General features: G+C 41.5%; 4 protein-coding genes across 4 annotated transcripts in view; 1 reads left to right on the top strand and 3 right to left on the bottom strand.

Moving 5' to 3' along the window:
- Positions 1–25,244, bottom strand: part of dhrs7 (dehydrogenase/reductase (SDR family) member 7) — an 84,232-nt gene that overhangs the window by 40,516 nt on the left and 18,472 nt on the right. The window lies entirely within an intron of this gene.
- six6a (SIX homeobox 6a) lies at positions 1,765–4,133 on the top strand. The gene is made up of 2 exons (XM_033988504.2): positions 1,765–2,847; positions 3,580–4,133. Exons 1-2 carry the CDS (start codon positions 2,276–2,278, stop codon positions 3,743–3,745), a joined length of 738 nt encoding a protein of 245 aa, XP_033844395.1. The 5' UTR covers positions 1,765–2,275; the 3' UTR covers positions 3,746–4,133.
- Positions 16,256–18,343, bottom strand: six1a (SIX homeobox 1a). Its single transcript, XM_033988503.2, has 2 exons — positions 17,548–18,343; positions 16,256–16,854 (listed from the first exon to the last, which is right to left on the bottom strand). Exons 1-2 carry the CDS (start codon positions 18,105–18,107, stop codon positions 16,560–16,562), a joined length of 855 nt encoding a protein of 284 aa, XP_033844394.1. The 5' UTR covers positions 18,108–18,343; the 3' UTR covers positions 16,256–16,559.
- The window catches only part of six4a (SIX homeobox 4a), a 4,682-nt gene continuing 3,679 nt past the window's right edge, over positions 24,242–25,244 (bottom strand). The window contains exon 4 of the mRNA XM_055231318.1: positions 24,242–25,244. Coding sequence (XP_055087293.1) covers positions 24,800–25,244 — 445 coding nt within the window. The 3' untranslated portion in view covers positions 24,242–24,799.

Here is a 25,244-nt window from a genome sequence, read left to right as displayed (position 1 = left end):
TTTCTTATATTCCATATGTGTGTGTGTGTGTGTGTGGGGGGGGGGGGGGGGGGGGGGGGTGTGTGTGTGTGTGTGTGTAGGGGTGTGGGGGTGTGTGTGTGTGTGTGTTGGTGTGTGGGGGTGTGTGGGGGTGTGTGTGTGTTTGGGTGTGTGTGGGTGGGGGTGTGGGTGGGTGGGTGTGTGGGGGTGTGTGTGTGTGTGTGTGTGTGTGTGTCAAAGGGCTCCCTGTACTGCGGCTGTGGAGATACTGGTGTCAGGAGGCATGACAGTGACACAGGCCTGACATCACTTGGCCCACTACTCTCAGCTGCAACTATCTTTGTGTTATAATGATATGAAAATGTTACTACTGCCACATGATGCCTTGATAATGTACCCACACAGCAAGAGAACTATTGACATATTTATATACTCATAACTAACTAAAACGTTAGACCTGATCACAATAGGCCATGGTTTGTCATCCGATTTAGAATATAGAATAAAACAAAATATGGGGACAAAACAGCAGTGAATATTGACTATTTACAGTATTTTAATAAAGCACCACGGAATTGTACAATTTCATATTAGACCGTAGGGCCTGTTATGTTCACACCAAACCTGATAAATTACATCACTGTTATCTACTTTTTATAGGCTGTATGATGTTGCTTATTAATTTATTTTAACATTGCAGCTAAAAAAGGTAAATTTAAGTTAATAAAATCGCGAACTACTAAATAGGGAAAGAGCAAAAAGATGTATTTTTTCTATTTATTTTTTCATACAAAGCTTGTTTCGTCTGCCAGTAGGCTAAATAAAGACTTGTCTGTGCAGTATCCATCTGTGTGTTAGTTCAGTACGTTTAAAACATCCCAAAGTCACTCATCTTTTATTGACGCGTGCTTCCATAGTTTGGCCTTTGCTGCTGTGTGGATGAAACATTTACACGCAGCTAAATATTTCAGAGCAGCACCATGTCAGCCGCTATCCTCCCACTTGCTGTTAGGGTATTTATTTACACGCTGATTTAGGTCTACTGAGCGCCTGTCGGATCCAAGTTTTTTCCTGGGAAAATATCCTATAGGAATATAGAATGTTTTAAGAGCCATGGTGAGAGAATGAACGGCTTTGTGTGTGAGACATTTCATCAGCCCGCATCTACACGATGTAGCTGTATAATTCATGTATGAGGAGCCCAAGGGGGAGTCCGTTGGAGACATGCACTCAGTGGATCTGTGGAGGTGGGGGTGGATATGTGAGAATTATATCAGGCTTTTCCGTCAGAATGAACTTTCCTACTGTATGCAGCCCTGAAATAATCTGACCTGACACTTCAAACCATCTGCGCTATCTATCCTCCCTCTTATTTACTAAATCAGCTCGCGCACAAAACGGACTGTGCTTGATACCACGCAGGGCCACGCGCACATCACGCAAATGTGCAGGCCCGAGCGCGTTTCACTGCTGTGCCAGTGCCGCAGAGTGTCTTCGCGATGACAGCTTTTTTTTTTTTCCGCTGCAGTAGAAATCTCTGGGCTCCGTGCTGGCTCTTACAGGCTCCCGGAATCACCGCGTTATTGGAGCATAGACCTATAAATAGAGGCCATTTTGTTTAGTGCTGCTCATGACTATGTGCTATATTGCGTGGGCCTATTGGATTGAAACAGTAGGAAACCTCAGCGTTGAAGTGACTTGCAGATTGATGAGTAAAAAGTGTTGTTCATAATATGTCTAAAGAGCCGTGTCGTCAGGACTGTGTGGTTGTGCATGTGCGCGTGTGTGTTTGAAGGGCTCTAAACGTGCACTGAGCTGATCATGTTGGTACTGTTCACTCTTAGCTGCAGATCGTCGCACAAAGAAACAGGACGAGGCTGAAACGACAGAAGACGCTGCTCCCACGTAAAAAGGTCAAAATGTTTAGATTCTTTTTGCAAAGGGAGGCGCTAAGCTTTCCTTTACGTCTGATTGGACAAACTTGACAGTGATTGACGTGCATCCATGGCAACCGCGCATCCAATCTGCCAAGTCCAATAGGAGCTCTTTGGAGGCTGACTGTCTTTTTCTCTCCTTTAAAAAAATATCCCGCTTGCTTTGGCTTTAATCAGCCTCTAATCCGTGCCCACCGACACCTCACTCCGTCCGCCCGTTGCCTGCCGAGGACTGCTGCCCAAGGATGCGGTAAAGTCATCCTTCGTCACGGCACCGTGCTCTGTCTCTCGCCGCCGACTTAGTGATCGCCTTGTGTGTGGCGCTGCCGCGCGGAGCTTCAGCACGGCGGAGCTGCAGAGGAATGTTCCAGCTGCCCATGTTGAACTTCAGCCCCCAGCAGGTGGCCGGGGTGTGCGAGACCCTGGAGGAGAGCGGGGACGTGGAGCGCCTTGGTCGCTTCCTCTGGTCTCTGCCCGTAGCTCCCGCGGCCTGCGAAGTTCTCAACAAAAACGAGTCCGTCTTGCGTGCGCGCGCCGTTGTCGCCTTCCACACCGGCAACTTCCGCGAGCTCTATCACATCCTGGAGAACCACAAGTTCACCAAAGAGTCTCACAGCAAGCTACAGGCGCTGTGGTTGGAGGCGCACTACCAAGAGGCCGAGAAGCTGCGGGGCCGCCCGCTGGGGCCCGTGGACAAGTACCGCGTGCGCAAGAAGTTTCCCCTACCACGCACAATCTGGGATGGAGAGCAGAAAACTCACTGCTTCAAGGAGCGCACGCGACACCTTCTCCGAGAATGGTACCTCCAGGACCCTTATCCCAACCCGAGCAAAAAGAGAGAACTGGCCCAGGCCACTGGACTTACACCCACGCAAGTGGGCAACTGGTTCAAGAACAGGCGACAGAGAGACCGAGCCGCGGCCGCCAAAAACAGGTAAGCTAGGACCAGGCTCTGTGTACATTTTACACAAGTAAAGCAAAAGTAAAGCCACGTTTAACACAGAGCATCCTCTTTGCCATTCTATCATTAAGGGCTTTCTCTTTGCTTTCTCTTTTTTATTCATCCTGTGTGTGTGTGTGTGTGTGTGTAATGTGTGTGTGTAATGTGTGTGTAATGTGTGTGTGTGTGTGTGTGTATATATATATATATATATATATATATATATATATATATATATATATATATATATATATATATATATATATATATATATATATATATATATATATATATATATATAAAATGTGTATATATAAATATTAGTAGGCTACCTTTTGTAATTGTGATACCTGTTTTTTATAATATAAAAGGAGCATTTTAAATAGGCTAATAATACAATAATATAATGGTAGCTGTTATTAATGTCTGTAGCAACTGTAAATGTTTTAATTTTATTTAAAATTGTGTACGCATTTTAACATAATTTGTGAAAAACTTTATGTATTTATGTATTACTTCTGTGTGCAAAAATGTATTTTTTTTAATTTATTTTATGGTCTTCTATAGCCAATTATTGGCCTATACAGAAACTCAAACACATTTTTTATTTTAGATTATTGTCACAAAATATTTATCTTAATATTTAGGCCTATTAAAAAACTAAATAAATACAAAATTGTGATCTGGGCACTAATGGTGTGTTTTTTGTCCCCTTGTTTGGGCCAGGCTGCAGCAGCAGGTCCTGTCAGGCGGCTCAGTCCGCTCTCTGGCGGATGACGACGGCACCGTGGATCGACTGGGTCCTGCCTCCAGCCCGGAGGCCAGTCTGTCCAGTAAAGCAGCGGCCTCCGCCATCTCTATCACCTCCAGCGACAGCGAATGTGACATTTGAGCAACCGGCCCAGAACCCGGGTTTTGCGGGAGACTAGTGCCTCATACTAACGGGACCGAGCCAACCGGAATAGACTGCCTGTTTTGACTGCACACGTGGAACCGAACCAGACTGGGCTGGAGCCCTCTCGGACCACGAGCCACAGACAGTCAATGTAAAAAGGGAAAGGGGGCACGTGCGCCTCACCAGTGTCTCGTGCGTATTTCATGTTGAAAAAGAACATATTTTTACTTTCTTTTAAAGTTTTATAAATAACGTTTATTTGTCTATTTAAATGATGATCTGCTCTGTCATGGACTTGATCTTTGCTTGGTGTTTTTTAATACTAGCCAACCTTGTACAGGTGACCTGTGGAGCATGCGCGCTTTAGTCAAATGTGTTTGAGTCTAAGAAAAGATAACTTAATAAAGCATTGTTGAAGAGTGTCGGTCGCGAGTTTGTTACGTGTGGAGCAGATCTTTTTGCCTATGTCGTGTTTGGTGAGGCCTCACCGCCGCAGTGATGCCGCACTGACACGTTGAACGCGGGCCTAATTGGCCGGCATCCTCTGCTTCTGTAATACGGAGTGACAGCGAGAGGTCAGTGAGAGGCCGGCGCACTAACCCGGATGATTTGCGCACAGATCACACTCAGCAGCCCCAAATGGTGGAAATTAGTTAGCGCTCCCGTGTAGGCTACTAATCATACTGAAGCATACCATCATTTCCCAACATACATTGATAACCGTCTGAAGCTCAAAGGCTGCATGTCTGATTAATGGTGCCAAACGCGTTCCTTCTTAGGGTGTGAGCATAATAACGACAGAAGTAAACGGATTAGGCATTTTTTTTATTTCAGTTTAAAACAATAGGCAATATGCCTATTGTTGTAAACTACTGCTGATCCCCAAAATAACTGCACCGCTATATTTAGCGTTGCATGTTTGCGTAAATCTGGGATTAACCCCCGTGTCCCTTTAACCCATGACATCAGTCTGTCACTGAAAGTCAGGTTGTGGCACCTGCTCGAGTCAAACCAAGCAGCAGCCTCGTGTGACTGCTACACCAACCTTGGACACTAAATGAGCAAAGCATGAGACAAGGTTAAAATCTAACTTTTACAACTATTGGGGCACCTGATTTCATCCAATTTGTCGTCAATTTGAAAGCGCACAAAACGCTTAGACCCAGTGGCACAAAGGCTAAATGTGTAGCCTGTCGGACAAGTGCATGGCCCTCTTTGAGCTGGGGAGGACAAAATGGCTGAATATTTCCGTTTCTATTGAGAGCAAGGACGGCAGGGGACGAGAGTCAATAAGGTTGTCAAACTGGTCAGCGGTAATGAGCGCTAATGATGGGTCTGGGATCCCCGCGCGAACAAAGAGCCCCCTGCGCTGTTTTGTGCCGTGAAAGCCTGCTGTCAGCGTGTATAGGCGGAGGTCTGCGCCACGGAGACCCGGCTCATGTCATGCGCTCAGCCTCGGCCTATTAACAGCATTCATTACCGGACCACTGTCTTGTGCCGAGGCTCACAGGCGTATCGCACATGCCCCAGTAACTTCATAAATGCCAGTGTGAGCAGCTTCAAACAGAGGCCATAACAGTGTCAGTCTGTTTTCCTCGCTTTCTTCAAAGCTGTTGTTAACAGAGACATTCCGTTCATTACACAGACATGTTTTCCACATCTCCTTTGTCACAGAGTGCGCAGACAAAGAAGAGGTTAAGAGTTGTCAGATAACTGCAGTTAGCATGTGTAAGCAGAACTCTTTAGTGGATGATACGAGCTGAAGGGCGCCGTGTAGCCTTGACTATACATGGATCTATCTTCATTGTGTCTGAATGCCTGAGTGCATGGCTAGTTAGCTTTAGCACAAAGCATCCCCAAGACATATTCACTCCCAGCGTTTCATTTGCTCAAATCTCCTTAGTGAAAGACAGGCTATCCGTTTGGCCGAGCTGATTAGACATAAATAATAGGCACAGAGCAGAGCATCCAGACTATAGGCCCAGCTAAAGACTTAATGACTCCTGATCGGGTTATGATATTCAAACATAAGATTCATTCTTTAAACTTGATTTGATAAAGAGCGATGGCGTCGAAATGAAAGGAACAGCGCAGTACTAATTTACACCACTGGAATCGTCTCCAGCCCATGTGCCTTCATCTGATAAAAACATTCAAATGGGAAGAAGCGTAATATTTCAGAAACGCTCATCTGAAAACGCTCTTTTGAAATATCCACAAACATTATTATTATTATTATTATTATTATTATTATTATTATTATTATTATTATTATTATTATTATTATTATTATTATTATTATTCTTGTTATTATTATTACTATTATTATTATTATTATTATTATTATTATTATTGTTGTTGTTGTTGTTGTTGTTGTTGCTGTTGCTGTTTATTGTTGTTTATTGTTATTTTTGAAAAAAAAATAGAATATGTAATTACCTGTTGCCATGTTTCAGCTGGTCATTGTGAGTCATTATCTGAAGTGTTAAGACGGTAATTTCATCTCTAAATGTTGCTGAAAAATAATACTACATAGGGTTTAGGCGGCCATGTGCACAACGCCAGAAAATAGGCTAGACCTAGTTGATTTAACTGTTGTTTTGGGAAATTAACATGATTATTATTTTGTTTCTGTTTTTTCCCTCCATCCGTAAATACTGGCCATAATATCACACTGTGCTCCTCGTATTGTTTTGTCTGGGCACTGTATTGGCAAAATCTGTACCTCATTCAATTACCCGTTAATCCAAGGTAAAGAAAACTCTGGCCAATATTCGGATTTGAACTTTACTTACTTGCAGTAAATACAATTTCAGAAAATAGAGCGCTTTTCTTTATTTTTTGTAAGGCTGTTCTTTGTGAAAAGGCCTCGGAATGATCCAGGTTACCAAAGTGCCTTCACAAAGTGTTTCCCGGCCTTGGAAATGGGCCCGGGGCGAATTGAAGGTTTTTGTGCGCGCTTACACGTTTCAGTTTAATTTTTCTATATGGTATTCCTACACATTACTTGTAACATTATAGACTATAACGCAATCTTGTTTATTGTGCTGCTGTCTCTGAAATCTCCGCAAACTCCACCATGATCGGGAGACGGGTAAGAGAGGACCCCTGCTGGCCGAATCGGTATACTGTGTGTGTTTGTGTGTATTTATGTATGTATGTATGTATGTAGGGGTGTGTGTGAGTGTGTATGTGTGTGTTAAAGGTGTTGTGTTTTGATATTGTAATAAATAAACAGCCAGATCTAAATTTGATATGAATTATAACCACAGTTTTCAAGTTGGTTGCTCGGACGGTTTCAGGACCATGGACAGTTCCAGTTCTGAATCTGTTCTTTCGCTCGTTCTGTCCTAATGAGGCTGATGCATTAGCAGTAAATGTAATATCCTTTTGGAGGTCAAGGCTGCGGAGGAGAACGGGTTGACTGACTTAAACTGGTGAAAATGGAGGAGGCGCTAATCTTTATTGAATTACAATTTTGAGCACAGTTAGGAAGCAGTAACCAAACAGTGTGTACTTTGCGTGAGTTCCAAGTCTGAGTCAGTGTTATTGTTACTCTTAGGAATTATCACAATGTCAAATTTAGTGTTATAATTTCAGATAGGTGAACCATTGCCCTTTTAAGTTGACACCAAGAAAGAAAACCTTAATACCCTCTCATCCACACTGCTTAAAGGTGACTGTATTACATGTCCACAAGTATTTTTTTATTCTGAAAACCAAAATGTTACCATACAGCCATACCCCATTTTTCAAAATAGTCAAGTGCAACATTATACAAAATTTATGGCAATGTTGAAAAGGGAACAAAACACTCTTGCTGTCTCTTCCACCGTGTCAGTGCTACATCCTCATGACTTTTTTATAGGAACTATCCTTGCTGACTTTACATATTACCTATGGTGTCATCTGTATCTCACTGTGACATTTAGTTGGAAAATATAAAGAAGCCGCTGCCATATACTTTTCCCCATTGATTATGAAGGCAGCTCATGTCATGCATGATAAATATTGTATTTTATTCATACTTTTGACTTTTTACACAGATACAACTCTCATCCGCAAGTATACCTTTTGACCCTCCTGTGCCATAACACACACTGACTCCCCATGTCTTTTCAGCGACAGTATTGACTAGTCAAATTTATACTCTCACACTTATGAGAGCATTGATCTGTGCGCATTCAGCACAGACAAAATGAGATGTTTTTCTGGCTTCTTCCTTAAGTATGTATAGGTAGCAAAACAACCTTGACTGTCAACAGACTTCTTTGGCACAACGAAAAAGCAATACAATTTCATCCCTCTTTCTTATGCCTATAGAAACTCATATTTACTTCTGCCCATTGATCATATTTGACAACTACTTTTCTAAATGTTACTTGTTACCTTGAATAGGCCCAAATTTGAAGTTTTATTGATCAGATGGCAGAGGGTTTTTTTATTCAGACCCTGCCGCTCTTTGTGCACTTGCTGAGGTGTCCAATCATGGCATTGATCATCCCTGCTCTGCTCACTACACCTTTGCGGCTATTACCTTTAATGTAGAGCAATTATATTTGTCCATCTCAAAGTCATCAGACAGTTCATCTCTCGTCAATACCCCAGCACAACTTTTCACCCAAAGTTAACCTGTATGCACTGTGCACTGGTAGTATCGCCCCTGGTCGAATGCAGAACAGTTTACAAAGACATCAGGTGTGAAAATACAAAGGCCACCAAAACCCCTTTAAGATGAATGCATTGATTTTCTTGTTAGCTTATTTGTTATAATGTTATTCCTTCAACAAAAACGTAAGGAGCTGTCAGCTAGAGCCAGTCATGGATATATAAATGTGTGAGTGATGTGGACTAGGTAATAAATTACCATAAAGAAATACATTAGCTTGAACCCAGACATTTGTTCTGTACTCCTCAAGCCTAACCATACTTAATTTCTCATAATATTTCAGCTGAATTCGGCCAAACAAATTAAGTAAAAAATGTTCACTATGCAACGTTTCAGATGAAGGGTATGCCAGCTGCTTATATCCATAGAGATAATGCTTCCCCTGGAATAAACCAAATGACCAGCCAGATATGTGGACAGGAAATCCCTCCCATTCACAGTAACAATACATGTTTTTAAGGTATATTTGTTTAAATTAAAACCTATAGTTGAATGAAGGCAAGCAGAAGACAAGGTAAATTCCAGGCAACACAATAACATTTTGATGAAGACAAGTTAAAGTTACACAGTGCATATATGTACTGTACATTCCTAGTATATTCAAGTTAAAATGAGGTTAAAATCTGGTGTTCTATAGTATGGTACTAAACAAACAATCAAATATTAATCTAATATGGATTATAGTCACACTTTTTAAGATGGTTGCCTGGATGGTGTCAGTTTCAGCACCATGGACAGTTTCAGCCCTGAACAAGTTAATACTATGCATTAGCAGTGCTGTGTGTTTGGAGGTCAAAGCTGTGGAGGAGATCAGGTTAAAATGGAGACTGACTTTAACTGTAGAAAATGAAGGACAGGCTGATCTTTAATACATGAAGAATTATAGTTTTGAACTCATTTAGAAAGTAGTCTGTGTAATCCTTCAGTCGTCCAGGTCTGATTCATGATAAAAGCCAAAAGTAAAATTTGTTAACTGGACATAAAGTTGTTGAAGTGAAGACGTTTCCTTGCAGATTCCTGGTGGATATATACAGTTAGAAAGTAATAACAATGTGTCTGAGTGTTTTTTGCTACTCTCTGAAATCATCACAATGTCAAATTTAGTGTTATAATTTTAATGGTGATCCATTGCAATTTTAGGACAAAACCCCTTAATGATAAATGTATTGATTTTTTGTTTAGCTCAGCCATTATAATGTTGTTCCTGCAACAAAAACATAAGTTGCTGTCAGTCAGTCATGGATACCACTTATATGAGCATCTCATCTACAGGTGAGGACCCCCATTGACCCTCTACATTTCATCATCACAGTATATATATATATATATATATATATATATATATATATATATATATATATATATATATATATATATATATATATATATATATATAGATAGATAGATAGATAGATAGATAGATAGATAGATAGATAGATAGATAGATAGATAGATATAGATATAGATAGATAGATAGATAGATAGATAGATATAGATAGATAGATATATATATATAGATACATAGATATATATATATATATAGATAGATAGATAGATAGATAGATAGATAGATAGATATAGATAGATAGATAGATAGATATAGATATAGATAGATAGATATATATATATAGATACATAGATAGATAGATAGATAGATAGATGTGTGTGCGTGCGTGTGTGTGTGTGTGTGTGTACTATATATATATACTTATAAACAACAGGTGTAAAGCACAAGATTCACAATAAAAAACAAGTGGTAATTTACTATTAATATTATTGATATTATTGATTATTGACAAATGTTGAACTGTATCATTATTTGTTAGAGACTCCACACACTTGCCATACTAATCTAATCGCTTTAAACCTTCAGTTGACAGAAATAACATTTTGAGGGTTGAATTATGATACCACTTTTTGAGGCTATGGTATAAAGAGTATTTCCCTTTTGTTTATTTATGCTGACAGAGAAGATGCTGAACTTTGTGCCAGTTTTTGTTTCATGTGAATAGGCTTTACAGAGATATTAACTATAAACCAGGTCAGCACCAAATTCCACTATAGAACTCTGAGACCTATCCCTCTTCATACAGTTTGTACACAAGCATTTTTCATTATAACGTTTGCTTTTTAATAAAACTGATTATGCCTAAAATATACTTTTATTTAACTTGTGCCCTACAGACAGAGTAAAGTTAGTTCATCACCTCTGCCTTAGCTGGACTGAAACAGGTCCTGTTGGCGGCTCAAGTTCAGTGCACCACTAGATGGAGCCCTTGGCTCATGTAAAATTTACTGTGTTGATCAACGCGCTGTAAACAAAACACTAAAGGGCGTGGTACAGCGGCGGCTTTGTAGTATAGGTTTTTATAAAATGGTAAAATTATTTGGTAAAATAACCTGCTTTGATACAGACCATGTAAGATGTAAGGCTGTGATTTTTAAAGGCCTGTGTGATTTAGCCGAAATGGATTTTGATCAGAGCTCTGAGTTTGTGGATGAAATAGGGACCGCTGAACTGACTGTTAAGTTATGAAGATCAAAAGACGTCCTTCTTAAATGTAGGATATAATTTGCAATCCCAGTATCCTAGTATCTCAGTTGAAGTTAGGATGACCTATCATTAGAATGAGCCCACCTTATTCACCTATAAGGTGGGCAAATGTTTTTTATGCATTTATTGCTCACAAATATGATTTACAATAAAAGCATACCAAACACAGAATGACCAAGAGAATGCCAGGCTCTAGACAATACAGTTTCATCAGAATGTTCAAAACTCTGAGGGCAAAAGTGAAATAGAAACATTTTCAGTGAATAACTGACATCAGATATACATGCTAGTTTACTGATCTTCTGTATTTTAAAACAAACTACAACTACAGTTTTGAATTTGTAGGATAAAAATGTCTACTAATTTGCTTTTCTAGCCTAACTATTTTAATTCAATGTTTTTGTATTTGTTAAACAAAACCAAAAAAAACAAAACATGATTTTGTATTCATCAAACACTTACTATGTGCAATTACCGCCTATTAAATAAGTAAATAAGGTAAAATACCTGTTAATGATTTCTAATCATGTGATAGTATCACAAAGTGGTTATCATTTGCCAAAAAACTGCTTGATTTTTCACATTTTATGACATTCTAATCCTAATTTGTCCACAAAATGCCATTATGTTACTTTCGTGAGTTTAGAATGAAGGATCTACAGACCCTCACTGTCCTGTCAAAAGTTCTTCACAGCAGCGATTGTCTTCCGTCCTCAAGTGCCACTTTGGGATTGGTTGTGTTGTCTTTTCACCACTAGATGGCACAAGTAGCCTAAGTCATTTATTAAACTTCAGAGTAATTATGAATTCACTGTAAACCTAAAAATATTCTCACCACTTTATTAAATACGATATTTTACCTAATGTAATGAATGGTAATTAGTGATGAAAGACTGCACGATTACAGATAGAGCCTACTTTTTATTTCTAAACAAAATTCTATAACTTTTCTCAATAACCCTTATAAAATTCTTTTTTTTCTATCCACTGTGTATTGACACAGCTCCACACCTTCGTAAATTTTTTTTTTTTTTTTTTACCATTTCTCTTTGGTCTTCTCCACATTATTTTTTGACTGATGTTTTTAGTAAGATCTCAGTGCACTCTTCTTTTTTCATCATTGCATTTTTGTAACATGGCTGGCTCATTGGCTGAAAACAGCCCTGCAGCATTCTGTGCCCTCCCCCATGTTTGACATTCTAAGATGATATTATAGAGAGGAAGACTTTTCCTCCTCTATAAAAAAAATATATCCATCTGTTAATTTTTTGGCCAAATCTAGAGTTGAGGAACAAATGCCTCTCTCAATCCTGATGAGTTTTGATGTGCCTGTCTGCAACTTATAATACCTGCGTGTCACTAAGCTCTTTGTGACTTGCAACTGGAGCCCTTTAAATAAAACAGTAGTGCATAAATAATGTATTCATTAGTTATTTAATCATTTTGGAACTAGTAAAACACATAGATGGTGTTTTGGTTTGCGTACTTTGTTGAAAATGATTGTGAAACAGTTGACTTGATGAACTCTTGGCTTCGATACAACCTCTGATGGTGTGATGGTGTGAATTAGAGGACAGAAGTGAGCTAAAGGTACAAGTGTAAGAGCGCTCTATATTTAAACACTCTCTGGTTTCTGCAGCTGTTGAAGCCAAGTTGAAGTTGAGCATCCAGGGTGTCTGCTCCCAGAGCCGGGTCACAGGCCACCCAACCTTGTGTTTTATATATATATATATATATATATATATATATATATATATATATATATATATATATATATATATATATATATATATATATATATATATATATATATATATATATATATATATATATATATATATATATATATACAACTGAAACATATATGAATTCATATATATGAACAACTAAAACACACAAGGGAAAGTGTGAACAAAAGTCCTGTATAATGACAAGTGCCAGAGTGTGTTCTGCATGGGTTCTAATTTGCTTGTGCAGCCTTTAGTTTGTTCTGTCACAGACTCACTGTCTCTGACTCACTGTCGCTCAGGAAAAATGTGCGTTCTCATGTTTAATACAATGACAATATACTTGCTGTAATAGAGGCTGATTTTACCCTCACATGTATATTTGGACAGAAGCAGGAAGAGCATGACCCTGCGATGCAAAGAAAATCAAAAAATTACAAAAATGTTGGGGTTTTTTGGGGTTGGTTTTTTTACCACTTCCGAGCATAGAGGATGGATCTTAGCCCAAAAATCCAAGGAAGTTTGATGTTTCCCTGTTTGTGCTCAACAACAAGGACATAAAAGCAGTTGAAGACACAAATGTAGGTCAGTAGTCTTGTGGGTGTTAAGGGCAGTCCTGTCCAACCAAATTCTATAACTGAGCTAAGCTTGGTTTCTAGAAGTGTCTGCACAGTGGAGCGGTATCTCAAAAAGATCTCACTATTTGAATAGTAGCAAATACTGTGCTCTCTTTTGAGAGGATGTCCCGCACACTGCAGCAGTATACCAAACCCACAGGCCTCTGCTCCAGTGGAATTTGTCCTTTTATTTTTCTTCTCCTGCTCCATTAACAAATAGCTGGGGGTTAGACAAACAAGGCTCCGAGTGTTGTTTTGTCGATGTGGTTGTTAAACATCAAAAGTGTGTCTTTCTGCGCTGCCCTCACTTTGGACACACTCGAGTGAAGTTCTGACTGTAAATGAGCAGTGGGAGAGTTCTCAGGAGAGAGAGAGGCCGGAATGGGAAGTTTATTTTGCTTGGTGTGTGGATATACTACATGTGGATGTAGAGCAGGAGCACTCTCAATACTTTCACCTTCATGTCACCACACACTCAAAGAATGATGAATATTTTAGAACTGTAGAACTCTAAATCTATAACTCATATTCACTAGCACATTAGTAATTTAAAGGATTTTAATGAGAAAGGTCCCATTGCAATGTCCTTGTTTATGCATTTTTTTCTATTTGGTATCAGTTGAATGTAGCAGAGAAGCTACAGGATAATGAAAGTTGGACTAATAACCAGGTCTCATGCTTTCTTGCAGATTTGACTATACTCTTTGTCCTACCTGCTCTTTACTTTCCTTACAGATAGTGTTTTGTTTTTTTCTCTCGATGTGAGTCATTTAAAAAAAAAGGTTTGTACTGGATTTTGTTTCTGTGTTAGCCCTTCTTGGCCGCCCCCACTCTCGCAGCCTGGACCAGGCAGCATTTCTCTGCAACTTTGTCCCTGCTCACAGACACATTTGGCACACACTGGATCAGGTTTCCACTTTCATTTCCTGACTGGAACCAGGACGGGTTCTTTGTCCCAGACCTCCGTAGATTATGTGAATGTGAGGGAATGGGGGGTAAGGGGCTCACAGAAGCTCGGTTACAAGCTCACTCAGATGTGGGTGTATTAAAAAAAAGAGTCAAGCCTTGCTACAGGCCCTATAGGTTAGTTCTTCTCTAGTGGGTGCTGGGACAGGTGAGATGTAGGTGTAGGGGCAGGTGAAATGTGGGTGCAGGGGACAGGGGAGGAGTGAGTACTGGGATAAAGGAGTGCTGGGACAGGTGATGTGTGGTGTTGTGTGGGATTTAAAGATTGCATCTAAACAAAGTCAACTCTGCAGTGGTTTATTAGGTATATACCTTTGCTGCATTTTGCATGTAGAGATCAAATGCATGTTGTTGCTCTGCTTGGCAGAGTGCTGTATATTAAAATCCAGGCATAGTGTCCCCAGAACACCACAGAGTCATGTCTATGTAAGCCACACACACGCCTGTGGGTACTGAGGCTAGAACATTGTCAGATCCATGCATCATTGGTAAGAAAATCCTAGCCCTCCTCCTCTGTGTTGTAACCCCCTCCTTTGGCTCTTAGACCTGAAAAGATCCTTTTGTCCCCTCTGTTCCCTCCATACTCACACACACACATACCTGGCAGGCACAGAGCTACCTGTTCAGTGTGTGAGGCTCATGCAGGCTACTTCGCCTGTTTATTTACACACATTAGGAACCTTCCTGCTGTTGATTTAGAGCCAGTGCCACTTCAGTCTCCTCCAAATGAAAGGGCGTGTGATGACGCTGTGTGTTTGCCCTCAGCAGCTGTTGAGCGGGGCCTGACTGTACCTCTGCCTTTGTGCACAGCTCCACAAGTCACCCCTAGTGCAGTCAGAGACACACCGCTCTGGAAGTCCTGTCTGAAGCTGGGGATTGTGGCCTTATTAAAAGTCCAGAGTGAATTTCCGTGTTGGATTGAGCAGGGAGTGTCACATCCCCAAGGTGACCCTGAGAGCTACTGCTACTGCTGCTGCTGTGCATGGGATCAATAGATTAACAGGCAGCTTTGTGCTCACCTGTTTGTTAATTTGTGAATATGCATCTACCCAGAGGCAAGCAGGAGCCAATAGTGATGAGAATCACTAAAAACATGGCACTATTCAGATCACATTGAGGCTGTTATAGGTATGAGGGTGGTGGAGAGGCTTGTAAAGGGGAGGCCTAGTGGAACTTTGCACTGGTCAAACAGCATTTATTTTAATTTCTTTAAAGCCAGGTGTGTTTGTAGTAAATGTTAGCATTTCTGTGTTTATGTGTACCCATTCTCATGACTAAGCGATATACAAATGTGTTTGGTAAGAATTGGTTTCTCATAAAATCTTGGTGTAGGTAAGGTCCTATGTTCCATAAACTGCGCTGATACTCGTTGTGAGTTTAGGTGTAGTCTTCTCGAAAACACTGTTTGCGGAGGTCTGTTGAGGACAGACAGGCTCCAGATGGAATCCTCTATTGAGAGAGTGATGGTTCTAAGAGTGGGGGCCTCTGGGAGGGTCCTCACATGGGGCCCTCAAACTGAGGCCCTCCGTTTCAGACCTCCAATCTCCGCAGTAATCAGCGCGTAATGCGCAGTGCGACTGGTTCAGATTAGACTCAGGAAATCCTCGGTGCTCTCTGCTCAAAACAGTTTAGGCTGACATGAGCCCGGGCGCATGGTTGGGGCGCGGGTCTCCTTCGCACTGTCCTTACAGACCGGAGAAATGTGGTTGTTTGAGATATTTGCTTTTATGCTTTGTTCCATTTAGGTTTGTAGAGTTGTTTGTTTTGGTTTGAATTAATAAAATATTCCCTGCGCTTTTCAACCCTTATATCCCAGTGTTTTGTGTCGATATTTATTCCCAAGTCTTTTACTCAGATAACGCAAGGTCCGTTCTCCGTTCCTTACCACAGAACGGGTTTGAGGTCCAAATGTGAACTTTAACTAATGTGTTCGCATTATTTGGTCACATTTTGTACAAATTACACAGACACAAATTTAGACTTTTGGTTTTATTGGAAACTAATCATGACTTTAAGGGAAAAAAACTTAGTTTCCTTCGCAGAAAATTGATAAAGTTCTTTAACAAAATATCATAAATAAGCAAAAGGGTGCTATACCCCAAGTGTTTCGTTGAAAAAAAGTTTTGGGTGACCTTTTCAAGCGCGTTAAGAGTTCTGTTTTATAGCCGAATTTAACGACAGACAGTCCATCTATAGGTTAAAGTAGCTACAATATTGAATCATACATACTCATATCTGATACACTTCTCAGTCCACTGCTCAGAACTCCGTACGTCCTTTAAGAACCTAGATCCACAAGACTTGAGGTTAGAGGTCCCAACAAAGAGTCCTGTAGCTGGTGCGCGTGTCCGTGCATGCCGTGCACCGGCGGAGGCGCGCCCAGGCCGGAGAGAGGATACGCAGAGGCGGTCTGATGGGACATGTTTCCCTGCAGAAGGAGCGTTGAATTCGGCTCCGGACTTTGCGGTGGCGAGAACTCGTCCTCGGAGCTGGACATGAGCGACTTGCCTCCATCCAGAGGAGACAGTTGGTTCTGCTTGTTTCCGCCCGCACCGTTGTTCTCGCTGTTTTCTCTAGAAATAAAAAAGTCAATTTTTAATCAGGCGCGTTAGAATGAACACGACCCAACAACAAGCTAAAAGTATAAATGCGGCAGAATATTTCTGCTGAATAATCGCATCCATTGGTGGTTTTATTTGGGCTAGGCCTACAGTAACATTTTTTCTGTATTAGTTTAGGTCTATTTATTTATCTAGTATTTATGTGATAGTAATAAAAGCGATGAGATCCTATTTCTCGGTGTGTTATGTTTGGACGTTTTAGCCTAAATAACAGGCCTAAATATTTAGGCCTTTTTTTCTGAGAGCCTCTGGGCTCCTGCATAGCCTGCGCGCATGATCAGATCATCAAACGATTACCATATACCATATTACTTATTTTAAAATGAATGTTATAGCCTACTCAATACGTGGTTGTTAAAAAAAAAAAAAAAAAATTTAATAAATGAATAGGTGGGAAAAAATTTATAGGCCACTGTGATTTTTCAATATTTTTTCCCCACAGATTAATTGTGTATCCTAATGTTTAGACTCTATTTATTAATTATTGGTGACTGACAGCCGACTGTTAGGGTATTTGTTCTATTCTAATATTTCAATAGGGTATGTGGACACTGCTTTTCTTTGCTCGTGGTAGACTATGTAAACACATGGAAATCTGTGTCTGAAGTCATATCGCTCACTCTGTGCGTGCGCCATCAGCCGTACCTCTCTTTGGCCTCTGCAGCCCTGTCCCGTTGTCGCCGGTTCTTGAACCAGTTGCTGACCTGCGTGGTGGTGAGCCCCGTAGCTTCGGCAAGCTCGCGCTTCTCTCGGGGAGACGGGTACGGGTTGTGTGTGTACCACTCTCTCAGCACTCCCCGGGACTTCTCTTTGAAGCAGTAGCTTGTCTCCTCTCCGTCCCAGATGGTCCGAGGTAGCGGGAATTTCCTGCGCACGCGGTATTTGCCCACTGCTCCCAGCGGTCGCCCGCGCAGCTTCTCCGCCTCCACGTAGTGCGCTTTAAGCCAGAGCTGCTGTAGTTTGGGGTGGTTGTGCGGGGAGAACTGATGACTCTCCAGGATCTTATAAAGCTCACGGAAGTTGCCCCGGTGGAAGGCGACCACAGCTTTGGCTTTGAGCACCGACTCATTTTTGTGGAGATGGTCGCAGGCCGGCAGAGACCACAGAAAGCGGCCGAGACGCTCTAGGTTGCCTCCCTGTTGCAGTACCTCACACACACACGCTACTTGCTCCTGCGTAAAGCCGAAGGACGGCAGAATAGACATTTTGAGTTCCTATTTTGTCTCGCAATCGTTGTCCGGTCCTGGCGCGTCAGGGTACGCCGCCTGTGGGCCCTTGTGGTGCGCGACAGATCGCGGATGTTGATTGTTGGGACAATTTGTTCCTGTTGCAGATATGTCAGACTTGAAGCCGTTGTGCAGTCGGTGATTGGCTCTCCGTTCTGCCCACTACCCCGTTCCGCAGAGCGCAAGACTGACTTGTGCAGCTCCGTTTCCTCCCCAGAGGCAGTGCGTCAGGGGCTGAAATAGGAGCGCTCTCCCCTCCGCCACCAGCCAACATCCACCCCCAGCGCACAGTGAAAAAACTGCTGTGAAAGATACACTTATCAATTAAACTAGGCTCTTGAAAACGTGGAAATCACGTTGCTCACAACTGCTATATAGGAATGTTGGAAATATCACTCTCAGCCCATATTGGCTCTAAACAGGATAAATGTTCACACTATGCCCACGCTTTTTTAATGAAAACACTTTATATAAATGTTTTACATTTATAGGACAGTGATCCTTTTCCTTTGGTGTTTTATTAAGGCCAAAACATAAAGAAATATAAAGAAGATGCTCTATTGATAGACATTTCTATCAATAAATGAAAATGAAAATCACCAGTACAATTTTTACGTCTATAGTTCTGCCACCACATCCCCTGTGAGTCTGATTGCTATTTGATTTGATGTTGAGTGTTTGATGTTACATTTATTATTAAGCTTATTGTGGTCACTTAACAGTTTCTCTATCGGGCTTGATGTTTATAGCCTACGTAGGCCTATTCCTTTGAGTATAGGGGTTACTTTATTTAGATGTAAGCCTACATGCTACTTTTCGCTGTAGCCTAATTGCATATGGGCTATATAGCTTATACACTCCATATGTGCCACGATAGTCCATGCCTCAAGATAGACCGATCCTGGGTTGATCGGTGAAAAAATTTATTTTCCGGGTTTCCAGGTTATACGTGACTGCGATTTATGAGTTTGAAACCTGCGTAACCTACAGTAGGCCTAACGCACCATAGGTGCATACCATAGTAAAACAGCAGGCCCGGGACACCTAGTTCTTAATTAACGCCAGGCCTGGTGGCCTCGAGTGTTCATTACTAGGACGTTTATTTTACGAGGTGACATAATTAAATCAGTTTATGAAACTCGCCATTCAGGGCGCAGACAGAGAAACCACGCACGCCCCAAAACAGCATCACTTGTCGCATGATTTTTAGCTCTTTGTCTCTTTAGAAGGATGGGAGGTCACGTTTTTACAATCCGCGTGTAGGTCTATGCCTATTTCAGGGATTAGATGGGCACCGTGCTGGCTCCAGAGCTGCAGCAGGGTCGGAAACCCGAAACCGCTCCATTAGTAAATGAGTTGTGCGCGACAGTGGTGCTCCATGGAGCAGTTGTTGGTTTTAAGGGACAGATCACGTTTCTTTATCTCTACCAAAGTGAAACCAGAGTCCGCTTCTCGCTCTGTGCAGAGGAGTGCGATTTGACCTATAGAAAAATGAAGGACTTTTTAAAAGCACTCGTGAACGTGCGCAGCAGCGTCATGGCTAAAATGTACGACCAATCCCTTTCTTAGTTGATTTTGTTTTATTTTCTTTAAATCTAATTAGGCTTAATTGAAAGTGTGTGTTTTTTTTATAAGGCTAGCCTATATTTATACCCTATTTTTAATTAGGCTGTTAATTTTGGTGATTACACTAGACCTAGAAATTGTTCATCAACTTTGTTTAATTCGTTAACTGCTATTTTGGCAATTGTGTTTAATCGTTTTTATTTATTTATTTTTATTCCATTAAATGATCAGACAAGTCTTGTGTTCCATGAGTGAGTCTTCAAACCTACGATTCGTAAAGTACAAGTCCTGCTGTGGACGAGTGTGGCAGAGCGTATCCGTCCCCAGCCCGTGCTCCGGTTCTATGAGGTTGTGGCTATTGAGAAAAGGCCGCTCTGAGAATGAGCTGTTCGCTGCGCACCTCTCGGGTTTCGCTAATATCTGTAGCACATTGCGGGCGGCGCGCCTCCTCCTTTAACCCCATGCAGCCCCAGGGCAGCGGGAAGATTATTTCAACATGTGGACTCTCCTCTGCCCAAAGTTGCGCTGCTCAGCTGTCACAAAGCAGTAATATTAATTAAGCCCGTTATCCTTTTCAGCCACAGCATCTTGAACTACAAAATTTATGGGTGGAATACGCACAAAGACATATCGTCCACATTTAGAATGACTATGGATATAGCTTTTTATTATTTATTATCGTTCGATGATAAAACAAAAACAAAAAAAAGGAAATAGTGATTATTAAAACTCAATAGGTGACTACTGGCCATTGCCCTTTCAGTAGACGAACCCATGAACGGTGTATGCAGGCCTATGAAGTTGTTGTAGGCCTGATTAATAGTTAACAAATAGCCTAATATTTAATAGCCCATTTGTAGGCCTAGTCTGTGTCAGAACGTTAGTTAGACCGTACTATTTCAGATATTCCCTACTCTAGCAGAAGCTCGCCTCCTTGCGCACGCCTCTGGGCCAAGTGCGCATAACGAGCCCGACACTTTAAACGTCAAACGCATCTCACTGAAATGTGAATATGATTACGCTTTCAGCTGACCACCGAGAAACCGTCACATTTGGGTGTCTGTGTGTTTGTCAGCTGTTTTTAACGCTTGTATGGTACCCTGGCCCATGTGTTCTAGATTAAAAGTGAGCTTTTATTGGCTGAGGTGAGAGGCAGTGAAGAAACGCAGCTTTCTCTAAACACAGCACAACTGTTGACATGAGTGAGTTCAATGAAATTGGAGCTGCAATTATCAGCTTAACAGAGTTTCCTGTCATAAGTGCACCAGGGCCGGGCCCTCAGTCACTGATGTTCTCCCCAAACACTGCTAACCTCAGGCAGGTCGCTCCACAGAACACGCCTACTCTCAGGACAGTTGCTTTACGAAATGATTTGTACTCAGGGGCCGAGAAAATAAACCACCAGTCCAGAACCCACCCAGACCTGCATCGCGAGCAAACAGAAAGGGGGCGCCAGCACAATACTCTAATGACTACAAGGGAGCATATGTGTCTGCTGGGATGAATGATAGTGTTACTGTTTGATGCGAATGTGTAATAATTCTAATAAACAACAACAACAACAACAACAACAACAACAACAACAACAATAATAATAATAATGCAGGAGCAGCCCACTATGCAGACTATGTGGAAAGTTCAATGAGACAATAGAACTTCTGGTTGCTCTAAACACTGAACTAGCAAAATCAAAATACATATATCGACACACTATGGCCGCAGCCTATTCACTGGAACATCTGCAGAATTCATGCTATTGACGTGAATGAAAAATGGTACAAACACGAGCCTAAAGCCCCCCATACACTACAGTCTTAAACGATTTTTACACGTGCGTCAAAAAGCGCGCATCTCAAAAAGAAAGAGAATTAGATACTTTTTTGAAATCTCTGACCAAAGACTGCAGCGTGATATGGCAGAGAAGAGACCGCGCACTACAAGCTAAAAGTTGTGAGCGCACCTTCTGCCACCTGTTTCCTGTCTAGAATAAAAGGACTCACTTTAAGACTCTAAAACGTTCAAAAGATCAGACCAATGCACTTTTCGTTTAGATGCAAGTCAAACTGTCATAATTAGGCCTATTTGTGAAATGTGGTGCAGTAGCTCAAATAGGCTTAATGCTTTTTAATACCCAGAAGATTGGTTATAAATGACACAGGAAGTAGTGCCACTAATCTGCAGCAGCTTCAGCCCAGACACGCGTGAGGAACTACTCTGGCCTTTTTTTTTTTTTTTTACTTAAACAACAATTTTTTTTTCTATACTTCAAACTGGATAACAGCGCTGTTTTGTGGACTGGGGGTCATTATTTACGGAGGACACATTCTAATGGACAATATGGATGAGAAGTCGTCTTTATATTATCTTTGTTATTTTTAGTTTGTATCTTGCGCCTCTGTGCCGTCACTCCGTCTGCCCCTCGCGCTCTATTGTGTTGGCTGTTGCCGTGATGATGTTTTGTGGTTATGAATTTACAGTATGAGCAACTCAGAGTCGCTCGGACACCACACAACATTGGGTCACGCCTACCCGGCCTCGGAGTGAAGCAAATCAGGTCCTAAATCGGGCAAATGATCTTGTAGTGTGTGGTGGGCTTTAGACTGTCGTTAAGAAGGATGACGTCACAATTTGACTGGGACATGCCAGTGCACACAGACCGACAAAACATGCCTCCCCATAGATAAGGCTGTGCATCTTGACATCAGCACCAAAACTGCAAAGAAGATTAGCAAATATAAAGACCTCGAGATACAGCTCGAGAGAACAAAAAAACATCTGTCCCGGTGATTGTAGGAGCTCTCAAGTACAAGGGAACAAGTACATAGAGCAAATAAAAGGCCAAATTTCTATACATGAACTCTGAAAAACAACCTTGGTGGGCACAGCACATATCCTTAGGAGGGATAATCTCTGTCAGCACTCCATTAATAACACTAATAATAATAATAATAATAATAATAATAATAATAATAATAATAATAATAATAATAATAATAATAATAATAATAATTTAGTTGACTAACAGCATTTTTCCCTTGAAATTATGAAATAATGTTTAAGTGCTTCTTAATGCCCACACTGTAAGCATGAAGACTAAAAGTTCTAGTCAAACCTTATTTTATGTTATTGTCCATTGGCTTTTATAGGCAATTGCACTAACTAACAAATATAAGCTGTATTCAGACAAAAACTAACCTAAGAATGTGTGCTGTTGCAGCAGCAGTGCCCAGTCCTGAATTTTGCCCTTTGACCTCTCTCATTAATGGGACTGAAGCTCTGCGCTCAGGTTACATGTGGCCTGCAGTCCACTGTGCTGCATTAAATGTCAGCTTTGAGACCATGCAAAGGAGCAGAGGTCATGTCTTTAAGAAGGTCACACTTTTGAGGTAGTTTCTTGCATTTCTGTTCTGTCAATGGAGTTTAACTTAGTCATTAAAGGTATATTTATTTCACATAGAAACATGAAAATAAATGAGCTGGTACCGGTATTTTGCCTGGAGGAAGCAGTGAAGTCAGTAACTCTTTGTTCTCTTCAAAATGAACTCCGGTTTGTCTTTAGGTGCAGTACAAAGGTTCGGGTTATGTCTGCCCCCTCCCCGTGAGAGACACACACTACAGGCTCCCGATGCCAATGGGATATTGTTCTGGGCTCCAACAAAGCTGTTTTCACCCTCTTCAATATTACAGGAGGAGTCACCTGATACCTGACAATCAGCTAATCCACTGCCCATAGCGAGCAGGTCACCTGTGCACAGGTAACTCTATCCACTCCCCCCCCCACCTCCTCTGTTCCCGCTAAGTCGGTCCCATTCCTCCTCTGCTGCATGGTGAGCACAGACAAACAGCCACTGTTTATTTAGGGCATCAGAGCGACACACACAGGCCTGTCTGTCTTTAATCCACACTTTGCTCTCTCTAGGCTGGTCTGAGCCACAGGCACTTATATACTGGATATGCATCGTCTTTCATGGGACAGAGTTTATACAATGTATTGGAGGGGGATGTGACTGACAGCTTGTCCACATGTTCTAAATGAAATCTAAGAGAAATAGGGAGTGCGGCCTTCACGGGGAAAACCCAATGGGCTGGACCCCCCACCCAAAAGAGCTGTACCTCTGGAAATCTCATTTCTGTTTATTTGAATTACAGTGGCTGGACGAGAGAAGGAAGGCTAATGAAGTCCAGGTTGCAAGGCATGTGCAACCCATCACAGCCATCCACCACTCACCCCACTTCTACAGTCTATTTCACACAAAATGTTATCAAATGTTTTCATTCAAAAATAGGTCTACTAAACACTTTATCATTGTACAGATTAGTTTTATAATTGTATTTTTTTTTTTTTTTATAAATATAAAGTTTTATTGCAGTGTGGAGGATTAGAAAAATACATTCACATAATTTTAGTTAACAAACATAACAGTTTAAGTAATTTCCAAACTAAATGACTTAAGTGTTCTGTCTGTCTTGTTTTGTGAGGTTAAAGCTTGGCTCCTGACTTCCTGAAGAGGCGGAGTATGACATTCACAATATTCACAACGCCAAAGTCAAAGGCACAAACATACTTTATAATATATTCTGACCATTGCCATGTGTTTAGTGCAAATGCCAAGAAACAGAAAGGCACATCATTTCTTATTTCAAAGCCCCTTTAGCTCTTTTGGGAATAAAACTTTTCTGAAGTCTCCAAATGACCTTTTTGGTGTGACGCAGATGACGCATTTAGTTTGAAGGAACATGACAGTCACATGACCTAAGGCATTCTAGCACCTGCTCCTACACATCACATCCACTCAACAGGAAGAAACAGGTGTCTTCTATAAAAATGTACATTTAACCATGGCTCGGGCATAGAGGCAGGCTTTTTCCACTGTAGTAGCAAACAACTTCAATGTTTGGGTTTAACATGTCACTGCATTTTCATTTTACTAAAATGCTAAGGTCCACACTCAAGGCTTGTCTTTGTACAGAGTGCATTGTAATTGTCAAATGATAACATTTGCAAATAATTTAACATTCATAAAATAAGAATGAGAAAGAAAAAATCAATTGACACGCACACACTCTCACACAAATATAGAGCTGGGTGGGTGATATCTGTGAGGTCAAAGGTCGGCCATGTCCTGCTCCATCTGCACAGTCTGGAGTTTGGCCAGCTCCTTCCCCTCCACAGACTCCCCGCACATGACCCGCACCATTTCGCTCACGGCCCCTGAGTCCTCCGACTTACTGTCAGACAAGTTCATGTAATTGCCTGAGCTGATCAGATGTGTGGCCCTGACCTCGGGGGCCCCCAGGTACTCTGCAGACTGAAGGTGGTCGCTGTGAGCCGTCAAAGGTGCACTCACAGTCAGAGTAGTGTAAACTTCAGGCTCAGAGCTGGAGCTTACTGCTGCGGCCTCTGAGGTAGAGATGGGCCCCTGGCTGTGGGCCCCCTGGTCTGGGCCGGGGCCACTGTAGCTAATGTGTGTGCCATGCTCGAGCTGGAGGGTGGGGTGGTATGACGAGAACACACTGCTGTCCAGAGGCTCCTTTTTGATAGAGCCGTGA

Source organism: Periophthalmus magnuspinnatus, chromosome 22, assembly GCF_009829125.3.
Source record: "Periophthalmus magnuspinnatus isolate fPerMag1 chromosome 22, fPerMag1.2.pri, whole genome shotgun sequence".
Lineage (NCBI taxonomy): Eukaryota > Metazoa > Chordata > Actinopteri > Gobiiformes > Gobiidae > Periophthalmus > Periophthalmus magnuspinnatus.
This window is presented reverse-complemented; position numbering and strand designations above follow the sequence as displayed.

What these genes read in the sequence shown, in the direction of transcription:
- six6a (XM_033988504.2), top strand. Translation starts at nt 2,276, where the DNA reads ATGTTCCAGCTGCCCATGTTGAACTTCAGCCCCCAGCAGGTGGCCGGG. An exon ending in GCCGCGGCCGCCAAAAACAG is followed by an intron (nt 2,848 to 3,579) that starts GTAAGCTAGGAC and finishes TGTTTGGGCCAG; the next exon opens with GCTGCAGCAGCAGGTCCTGT.
- six1a (XM_033988503.2), bottom strand. Translation starts at nt 18,107, where the DNA reads ATGTCTATTCTGCCGTCCTTCGGCTTTACGCAGGAGCAAGTAGCGTGT. An exon ending in GCTGCAGAGGCCAAAGAGAG is followed by an intron (nt 16,855 to 17,547) that starts GTACGGCTGATG and finishes TTTTATTTCTAG; the next exon opens with AGAAAACAGCGAGAACAACG.